The sequence below is a fragment of the Capricornis sumatraensis genome, chromosome 20 (genome assembly GCF_032405125.1).
Source record: "Capricornis sumatraensis isolate serow.1 chromosome 20, serow.2, whole genome shotgun sequence".
NCBI lineage: Eukaryota > Metazoa > Chordata > Mammalia > Artiodactyla > Bovidae > Capricornis > Capricornis sumatraensis.
In genome coordinates this window covers 45,334,081-45,345,087 of record NC_091088.1, presented here as the reverse complement: position 1 = coordinate 45,345,087, position 11,007 = coordinate 45,334,081, and the positions used below count along the sequence as shown (strand labels likewise).

The 11,007-nt window shown below is 38.3% G+C and overlaps 1 protein-coding gene across 1 annotated transcript; it reads right to left on the bottom strand.

The window, feature by feature from the left end:
- Positions 1 to 3,540: 3,540 nt before the first annotated feature.
- Positions 3,541 to 10,744, bottom strand: CMTR2 (cap methyltransferase 2). Its single transcript, XM_068992613.1, has 2 exons — positions 10,615 to 10,744; positions 3,541 to 6,924 (listed from the first exon to the last, which is right to left on the bottom strand). The coding sequence occupies exon 2, from the start codon at positions 6,903 to 6,905 to the stop codon at positions 4,605 to 4,607; it is 2,301 nt and encodes a 766-aa protein (XP_068848714.1). The 5' UTR covers positions 6,906 to 6,924; positions 10,615 to 10,744; the 3' UTR covers positions 3,541 to 4,604.
- Between the last annotated feature and the right edge of the window lie 263 nt (positions 10,745 to 11,007).

The following is an 11,007-nucleotide window of genomic DNA, read 5'->3' as shown; positions in this document are numbered from 1 at the left end:
GGGAACTCGAAAGCAAAAGTAGAAAGTCAACAGACACCTGGAATAACAGGCAAATTTGGCCTTGAAGTACAAAATGAAGCAGAACAAAGGATAACAGAGTTTTGCCAAGAGAATGCTCTGGTCATAGCAAATACTCTTTTCCAACAAAACAAGAGAAGACTCTACAGATGGACATTACCAGATGGCTGCAATATTAAATATTATTAAATCCCTGGTAACAGGTTAAACTCATGCCCCTGCACTTGGTAAAAGTGAACACAGAATGACTACACCTAGTAATCTATTAGGCCGCTATAAAGACACGACAATCAAGATCTTGAGAAAATTAGAGACACACTGTATTTATAATTGAGTATATAACCTATTGGGCTTCCCAAGTGGCACTAGTGGTAAAAAACCCGCCTGCCAATGCACGAGACTGAGAGACACAGGTTTGATCCGAGTCGGGAAGATCCCCTGGAAGCAGGCACGGCAACCCACACCAGTATTCTTGCCTGGAGAATCCCCATAGACATGGGAGCCTGGAGGGCTGCAATCCATAGGGTCAGAGTTGGACAGGGCTGAAGCGACTTAGCAACACACGCATATATAACTTTTATGTGAACATAAGCAGATTACACTTCTACAGAAAATTTTCAGCTGAATGAAACCAAATGCTAACCTATGCTCAGTGACTGGTAATTTCCAAATATTTTCACTAAAATATTTCATATTCATAAAGAAAAGTTGGCATCTTCCATATTCGTGGTTATAAATCAAAATGTTCCAATATAAACCTGTGCTTATCTAAAGATAAGTTACCTTCATTTTCTGTATTGGCCAAAACTAAGAAAAAACAACAGAATGAGGAGGAAAATTCCTTCTTACTAAAAACTTCAATATAAACTGTTTTATATAAAGTGTACACTGATTAGAAATACAAAATCATAAATTTATTGAGGTAATCACATGCCCTAAAACATACCAAGATATTATAAGCGACTATACGCAGTATTGAGCTTTTAGCTTTTTGGTACTTGGCCATTAGGCCAATCAGAAAAGCATTTACTATCCAAACAGAAATTTATTCGGGAAACTTGAAATTTTTGTTGTATAGTTAATTCTGCTAAGATCAGCCAGAAATGAGTTTTAATCTAACTTCAGGAAAAAAAAAAAAGGTGGGGAGGCCTATTATCAAATAATTGAGTCTCTTTGCAATAGTAACTATGTGCAAACAAATATTCAGCTAGGCCCTGCAAATCTATAGTACCATCTATGTATAATAATTTTTCATCATTTTAATAAAGGATATACTAGATATTACTATATTAAATCTAAGTTTTGTTCAAACTGTATTAAAACAGATTATAAAGGGAATTTAAGACCTAATTATAACAGTGTAATTAATGGCTTTATTTTTTTATTAGGCTTCTCCAGTGACTCAGCAGTAAAGAATCTGCCTCCTACAACACAAGAGATGTGGCAGTAGCCACGGGTTCAATCTCTGGGTCAGGAAGATCCCCAGGAGAAGAAATCCACTGCAGTATTCTTGCCCGGAAAACCCCCTGGACACAGGAGCCTGGTGGGTTATAGAACATAAAAATTAACAGAAACTCTCTCATGCTTCGGTTAAAATCTTTATAAGCATGTACTGGTTTCATAAAAAGTAATAATCATATATTGCTTAAAATGACTCAAAAAAATGAAACAAAACTAAAACACCTCCTTTTTCTTACTTTCAAAATACACTAAACAAAATACATTGCCCTTTCTAAAGAATCAATGAAAAATATTAAGTATTTAAACAAGAAAAATAAGAACTTAATTGGGTTTATAATCAACACTTTCATTCTAGAAGTGAGGTATTAAAAAAAAAGTGAGGTATTTCACATACTCACACCACAGTACCTTAACAAATGTTAAAAATATTCAATTAAATACCTGGAAATAAAAGATGAGGTTTAAATGTTTAAAAGGACTTGTATTCTCATCAAAGATTAAATAAAATAACAAAAGCATAAAGATTTTTTTTCAGCTCTAGTAACTTGTTACTTTTGTTCCACTTAGATATCTTCAGAGCAGAAAAAAACTTTTAATGCAAATCTTTTTAAACAAAATAATGACTGTAAAGATGGAGAAAGTCCACAAATTTGGATTTTACATTGACTCAGAAATTTTCAAAACTTTGACATGACCATGATATATAAAAGCTCCCACTAAAATACAAAACTGACTTTTCTCTTGGAAAACATAAAACAGTATTGAAGAAATTAAGTGTATTTTAAGACCGCTTTCTCTGAGTTTGTCAGGAAACACAACTGTGATGTTCAAATTTTCTGGCTGTTAAAAATTCTTTTCAAAAAGCATCACAAGTAAGTCAAAAATTTCAAGACCCTCCCCCAAAAAAATTTTTACAGGGAGGCCTGGCGTGCTGCAGTTCATGGGGTCACAAAGGGTCAGACACGACTGAGCGACTAAACTGAACTGAACTACCTTGATAACCTACACAAATCATCTCATCTTATGGTCTTCCTCTACTTTCTTATTCATTTCTCAGACATTATTTTTCCTTCCCTTTTTCTCAGAGCAATTTCTACAAATCACTGGTACCTGTCAGCTATACCCCGTTCAATTTGAATCTTCCTTGAGTTCTATCTCACCTCTAGAGCAACTCTGAATTCAATGTCAGATGAAAAGTAACTGATCCCAAACACTGACTAAAAACCAAATACATTCTAGTATATACCAGTATGTTACATATCCCAACACAGGTTAACAGTAAAAACAACTAAGCATTCAATACTTATTTGAGGGGCTTAAATTAAAAAGTTTTACTATCAGAACCTGGCCCTAGGCTTTCAACTTCATTCTAATCAAATAGTTAAAACAGGTAAAAATAAACTGAGTCACTGTATTGGACCACATTAACCAAGGCATAAAGTCTATTTAAGTGCAAAATGGTTTCCCAAGAGTGGTTTTTAATTCTCTCTTGGTAACCAATTTTCTATCAGATGTCTACCACTGAGTGAAGTCGCTCAGTTGTGTCCAACTCTTTGCAACCCCACGGACTGTAGCCCACCAGGCTCCTCCATCCATGTCTACCATTACACAACTCTTAACAGCTTTCATAAAGTCACCAGTAGGAAATCACATTTATTTCAGAAATCTACCTCCAGGACTCACATCCTCCCTGTCAAGAACTAAATATAACCTCTTCCTCTGTCCCTTAAGTATTCCATTTCTTTCCTGAAGTGGAGCTTCTGTAAATATTGCAACATTAAGGAATAAATTTTAATGAATACAAATCAGAGAAAATGAAGGAACATTAACTTCCATTAAAGCTTTCCTTAAAAAAAAAGTGTTTCCAAGTTATATTTTTAAATTCCCCCATGATTCTCTTTAAAAGAATGAACACAAAATTTCTCTGCTAAAGACTTTATTCATGAGTTTATAATGGAACTCAAAATAGCAAAGAACATGAAAAACTTCAGGTTAATATTTATCAACAAAATACATCAAAGAATATTTATTTTTTTATATAACAAAAATCTCTATAAAATGTACATGTGAAAATACAAATATTCTTCACCTTGTGAAATTTCAAAGTAACAAAGATCTACTTAAAATAGCTGGCCATAATAGCCTGATTATACTGACAGATACATTTAATGCAAAAGAAATCAAACATAATTGAAAAATAAACATCACATGGTTATTCTTTTGGTAAAGTGCTACTTTCATTATGGAAAAAAGGATTTGTGAAGATTAAAAAAATGTTCATGCTATACCATCAAAATTTCTCAGTATTCACTACGTTCATCACATTTGTGTGTCCCCAATATGAGACCATAAACATTATTTTGCAATTTAAAAAAATCTTTTTGTTCACACATTATTTCCTGGAAGCTAAAAATCACCACTCTATTGCTAAATGAAACTTTTCACCCATATAAGACTGTTTTAGACACAATAATTCTTCCTTGTTTTAAATATGATCTTTGGTTTAAAGCTGTCCTGATAGCCTTTCTAGTTGGACTTTAGTTAGTAAAATATTTATAAAACAGCACAGTAGCTTCATTTGAACCACACAAGTAAATTGGATCAGTGGCCTAAACACAATGAATGGCACATATCTAGAATGATGAGTTCCCCAAATTAGTAACTGACATGGTCAATATTAAAGTAAATTAATGTTGCTGAGAAGTGGCTCATCTCTTTTCATCAAAGACCTCTATCAATTCATAACAGTATTAGCCATTGAGAGAAAATTAGTTGGAAAAAAATCTAACCTGAAGGCACACAGGTGCAAATCTTAAGCAGATAAATAAAACCAACTAAACTGCATACGCACACATGGGTATGTCCAAGCATATACACACTTCTCTGTGTGAGGTTGAATACCATCATTACGTATCTTCTACCATATAGGAAGCTCTATGCCTGTGTGTGTATATACCCTATGGGTCAGACTAGCCAATGGGTTTTCCGGAAAAAAATGAGACTTTAAATGATGCAAAACTTAGCCTTTCTTCAAAATAGAAGGTTTTAAATTAATAGCAAAAGAATGTAATAACAATGGAAACTGTAAGAAGCCATCAAGTTAAATCTCAGAAAGGAGATCAACTTCATAACTGAAGGCTGCCGATAATTTCTTCTCTCTCTTCTTGAATAATCAAATGCAAATACCTTTTAGCAATGGCAGCATTCAAATCCCACAAAAAATCAAGTAGTGCGCCCTTAAGGAGCACCTCCATTGGCACAAACTGTAAAACCTGTTGGGGTGCCTCAGTGTTAACCAAATCTCTCAACAATTCATTCACATTTTGCAGATACTGGAAAACTGGGTTTGGAAGATCCTGATAACCAACACAAAGCAGAACTGCACAAGTCTTCAGGGGCTCAGAGGATATGGGACAAGAAAATGTGATGAATCTAAAACAGCTGTGGAGTACAAAGATCAAACCAGCCATAAACCTTGTAAAACAAGAAAGTATAGGCAAAATCATAACATCTCCTGTATGAAGCTGCTGCAATGAATGTAGTACGCAGTCCAAAAATAATTGCTGGTAAGTGGGGTCTCCATCATGAAGCAATGAACAGCTAAAAGTCATGAGTGCAGCTGATTCCAAGAGTCGAACTTCCAATGGTATGTGCATTTTGATATTATGGAGAGCTGGGAAACCCACTAGTAGGCACTTTATCTGGGTGCTGGGTTCTTCATCCTGATGATCCTGAAGGCACTTGGTAAGGCTAAACAACTCAGAAAGTATCAATTCTTCAGAAAAAACATGACAAGAACAACAATGCTGCTGTTTTGGCCTAAACTTAGGATCAAAATTCAAGGCTCCTCCTAATGACTTTTCAACTGCTTCATTAAGAGCCTTTAAAATCTCACCATCACAGAAAGGAGAACACTTTACCTTTGGCAGTTTCTTTCCCTGTAAAACCTGCCATAAGTGACACTCAAGATTGAAAGCTGTCCCTTCCAAAAGAGAACTTTGCCCAGGATGATATGTAGCATGTTCTTCAGCCCAACTGTTAAAGTACCCTTTGGCCACCTTATCTTTCCAGGAAAGGGTTTCCAGCATTTTCCTTTCATTGTAGGTTTTAAAATATCTGTTTCTATGCCCAAACCATTTTGTATTTGTACTACAGCCAATATTAGATTTTTTCACTAGCCAGTTATTTCTGGAAAGAGGCTTCAATTGAAACTTTTGCATGAAATACTGAACAGCATAGTCCCTTAAGCTATTCAGCTTTGCTTGTTCCCCTTTTCCCATGCACTCAAACAGACGAATGTTTTCAGAAATAGTCTCTAGTTGGTATTTATGAAAGAACATGCAACATTCTTCATGTTTTCTAAGAAAAGATTCTGGAATCATGTGATGGGGAAAAAGAGCTTTCTTGGTCATTTCAGACCCAAAATTCAGCACCATCTTAGATAAAAGAGGATAGACTGTCTCTCTTCCCTTATAGTAGAGACATACCACATAGACTTCTGAGTTTCCTGCCTTGCTAGTAGCTGGTTTGAAAACATGAACTTGATCAAAAGAACAGTTTAGTAGGTACATAAGATTTATGGAACAATGTTCAAACAAAGTAAACATCTTCAGAACAAAAGAGCCACCATTTCCAAGAGTCATCAGAGCAGTGACAGCTTCACAGTAATGCAAACAAGAGACTAAAGCTTCTTGTTCACCTGGGTTTCCTTGGCAATCAAAACTTCCATCTGCAGTGATCAAGTGAATGGTACCCATACTGTTTATGAAATTCTGAAGTCCAGTCAGATATTTCAAGGTCATGATATCACCAGTGTTATCTGGACCAAAGTACCAGCAATGCAAGGTATTTGCAATAAGTCGGTCATCCATAATCATCGTAAGATTGTCATTTGCCTCATGGTAAGGATTCAGAGTATTAGCTACCCAATTCCAATCACAGGGGAATCGATGGGATTTTAAGTAGTGATTGAGACTAGCTATAAAAGCTCCAGGAGCTTCACAAAGGTGTAGAGAATTCAGTTTTCTATTGTGAAAAGCTTCCTGTGGAATAAGTGGAAAGCTGCACAAAATTTCATGAAACTTACACCATGCCTGAGTACAAAGTTCAGCATTTACAGATTTTCTCACATGAGAAATTATTTTCCCAGCTTTGTTAGTGAAAGCCGTATGCTCATGCCACTCATCCAATTTCTTATCACTCAGTAGGTTTTTCACTTCATTTAAGGAGTTCTTCAAATCAAGGAATGCACTGAATTCCGTGTGGTCACAGGTGAAAATCTCACTGGGATCTGGTAACTGCCACTCATTATTAAGTGGTTTGCCATAAGAAAAGTTCTTGGCAAAGAGTTCAATAATGTCAGTAGGAACATCTGGGCTGAATGTTTCAGGACTTGAACCCAGTGGTTGCTTTCTGCACTTAATCATTTTCAAATCAAATTAAAATCTAGAAAAAGAAAACACACAATTAAGTGAATCAAATTTTATTAGTAACTGAAATCTAATCCACAGCAAACTGGATCACAATCATGACAAATCACATATAATAGGTAGATAATGTGAGTACAATTCATTACATATTGAGGCAATTTGGAATAAAGAAAGAATAAAAGCACTGATGTCCAATAAACCTAGGCTCAAATTCCAGTACTGTTATTTACAGCTTAGTAAAGTGGCCATGGGTAAATAATTTACATCAGTTCTTTAAAAACTTGAGGTATTATTTTTTAAGATGAGGATGAAACGCGTTAGCATACACAAAAGAACATTCATCAGTGAATGGCAGCTCCTATTACTAAAGTAACCCACCTGGTTTCTCCCCAAAGTTCTGCACCCATGGCTGAGACCACCACCCACAGCGACCCAAACACATGGTTAGAGGAAGATTTATCCTTTTGCTCAAACTATTAACAAGTGACTTTTAGCTCTGTTTTTTAGCTCCCTCCAAATCTCACTTCCTTCCAGGAGACTCCAGCACCTGAACCCAGCACTGGTCCTGCTATGACCTCTCTGTCCCCACCCACTTAAACTCACCTATGAGAACTGCCAAATATGTCCTCTGTCCAGGTTTGACTCCTGCTAAGTCACGCACTTTGGTGGTACCAAATGACCTTTACAGGCCACCCACCAGCAAACACCCGTCACCATACTACTCGTCAACTGTGGTGAACTTGACAGGTTAGCTTCTTGCTCAACACTGAAACTAACCTATAGTTCACCCTAGTGTATCTCTAAACTTCAGATTCCTGCCTCATATGGTTGGTCAGATAGCTCCATGTTTATATTATAAAATATTATCTTTTTATAGCCACAAAAACTTAATATACTTTGATAGAATAATTTTAAATAGAAGAGATATCCTTAATGAATATACAAATTACAAACAGTCACTCTACATTCTGTGCTCTAATACTGCCTAAGAAACCAAAAACATCTGTCCACTGGAAACGGAAAGGGGTGCAAGAGAAGGAAGCAAGGCTTAACAGCATAGTGTTGGAAACGTTCTAAATTCCAGCAGAGACAGCAATGAGTATTACATGGTACTTGCTGGCAACAGGTGCTTCAGTTCATGACTTCTGCATTTACTTAGCATATTCAATACATTCCACATCAGTATGAAGATTAAAACAGGAGATAAAAGATGAGTGAGCACCACAATAAACCGTAACGGAAGAAGGCTGTATTAGCATTTACTTTGTACTCCGAATACTTTTCCATCCTGTTACATTTTGTTTAAATTACGTACAAGTCTGTCTGTGCCATTCTATGCTTAGTTGTCCAGTTGTGTCTGACTCTTTGCGACACCATGGACTGTAGCCCGCCAGGCTCCTCTGTCCATGGGGATTCTCCAGGCAAGAATACTGGAGTGGGTTGCCATGCCCTCCTCCAGGGGATCGTTCACACCCAGGGATTGAACCCAGGTACCGAACCCAGGTACCCTGCACTGCAAGCAGAATTCTTTACTGTCTGAGGCACCAGGAAAGCCCACGAGCTTGCAAACTGAAGTAACAATTATCTTAGTCATTTCTGTTTGCCATGGTATATTTACCCCAAAATTGTGGATAACAGTCACAATTACCTATTAATGTATTTTTCTTACCTTAGATCTATTTTTTTAACTGTTAAAATATTTAGACAAACTTCTGAAAGAAGGCAAAAAGGAAGCATTTTCACATTCACTAAAATTTTAATTAAAAGTAAATACACGAGTACTACAACAAGTTATTCTATCCTAATTCACACTTTGCTTACTGGAAACTACAACTTTTAGATTTCAACTATATTCTATTTTGGAAAAAGTCTGACTTTAGTCATCAATTAATGGCTGTAAGTAAGCTCTGAAATCTTACCTAAGCTAATAAGTAATTACTTTCACAGGAGAGCAACTAAAGTGTCTCAAACACTCCACTGTTCTTCCCACCTATACCTGTGGAACATGGACCAAAATTATATATTATATGTTTATATATAAATGTATATCATGTTGAAAAATGTTCAGGTTGATAACACACAACTCATCCAAACACTTTCCTACTACCAAATTCCCAGAATCCAACTGCTTCTCACTCACTCCAGCTACCAACCTTCTGATTAGAAACACTTGTCAACTCTCTTCTGAACTACTGCCACAGCCTCCTCACTCCTCTCTCTGCTTCTACCCTTGCCTCCGCCATTCTATTCTGAAACACACCCATTAGAGTAACTCTGAAAAACCTAAGTTAGACTGTATGGCTGCTCTGCTCAAAACTGTGCTGCCATGGCTCCCCGTTTCACTCAAAGTGAGTAAGTGCCAAAGCCTTTACAATAGCCTACAAGGCCCTTGAAGATGTCTGTTCTCCAGCCCCACCCCATGTCTAACCTAACTTTCTCCCACTACTCCTTTTTCTCATTGTGTTCCAGCCCCACAGGCTCTCTTGATGTTCACTTAAAAGCCCAGACACACAGCAAGGGGAGTCTTTGGACAGTCAGTCCCTCCACCTGGAATACTCTTCCCTTCCCTTATCTCCTTCAAGAACTTACAGAAGTGTCATTTTTTCTATGAAGCCTACGTTGACATTCTAATTTAAAATTGCATCTTCCATTAACAATGGTAAAGGTAAGAACTTTGCTGTTTTTTCCTATGACACTCTTTTCCTTCTAACATATGAAAGTGAAAGTGAAAAACTGAACGTGAAGTCACTCAGTCGTGTCCAACTCTTCGCGACCCCCATGGACTGTGGAGGCTCCACAGTCCATGGAAATTTTCCAGGGAAGAGTACTGGAGTGGGTTGCCATTTCCTTCTCCAGGGGATCTTCCCGACCCAGGAAATGAACCCGGGTCCCCGGGATTGCAGGCAGACGCTTTACCGTCTGAGCCACCAGGGAATTTACTTATTTATGTTTACTATTTTTTATGTCTTTCCAAAACTACAACCTAAGCTGCAATGGGCAGGGATCTTTGTTTTCTTTACTCACTTATTACGAAGTTAGAACTATGTTCAGTACACAGAAAGCATTCTAAGTATTCATGGGATAACTAAAGGGATATCAGACTAGCCCAAAAGGCGTGCCTCTGATCAGGTTCTGAATACAAGTCTTAGCTAAGGACTTCAACGTCACTCTAGCACCTCACACAAAACAAAAACAAAAATGCATATGGTTTACGAGATACAAGGAAAAAGTTTTCAGTATGATCCTCTGGAAAGGTTCCTCTGTCCCTCTTATGAAGCACTCCATGGAGCTTTGTGGCATCATCATTTTGCTACGAGGGTCAGTCAGTTTTATCATTGTTGTTTTGCAGAATTGAGTAGGAAGTCATGTAACCCCAGCCCAAAGCCACTAAGGGAATACCCGCAAAATTCACCGGCCTAACACAAAGTTTCATTAATAGTTGTTACTCCTCCAGTTAACACTTGCAAAGGAATTTTAAGAAGAGGTGCCAACAGCTCCACCTCCTCACAGCAACAGCGAAAATAATGCCTCGTGTGTATCCAGCGCCTTACTTTGCGCCAGGGGCACTCCAAACCTCGTTTCCTCTAGGTGGAAATGAGTCTCAAGTTCCATTCGAGCGGCCCAGCCCCTGACCCAGCCCAAGCCTCTGCCTAATCCACTGGAAAGTCGAAGGAAGACTCGGGTTCAGAAAGTGGCCCTGGATTACCTTCGCTCACGCCCACCTCAGCCCCCAGAGTCTAGAGAGGCTGCGCTTCACTCTCTCTCCTCACTCAAGGAGGGCATTCTCCACTTCCACTCCTGGGGATGATTCCCAAGAGCATCGCTACTTCAGGTCTTCCGAGCCCCTGGCTCCGGGATGGGAGGTGGCGCGCCGGAAGGTCGAGAAGGAGGCAGAATCCGCCCTAAGAACACGCAGACCGGAAGCACAACTCCAGTCCGCTCCCCCGCGAGACGCCGGCGGACGGAGGCCCAAAGGCCCTAACACACGCACTGCGCGTGCGCCTCAAGGCTGAGCTGGCGTCTTACGTCAACGTTACGCACGTCGGCGATGCTCGTAAGAGACCTCTGCTCTCTCGGTTTCGTTTCTCCGCTGGGTGCT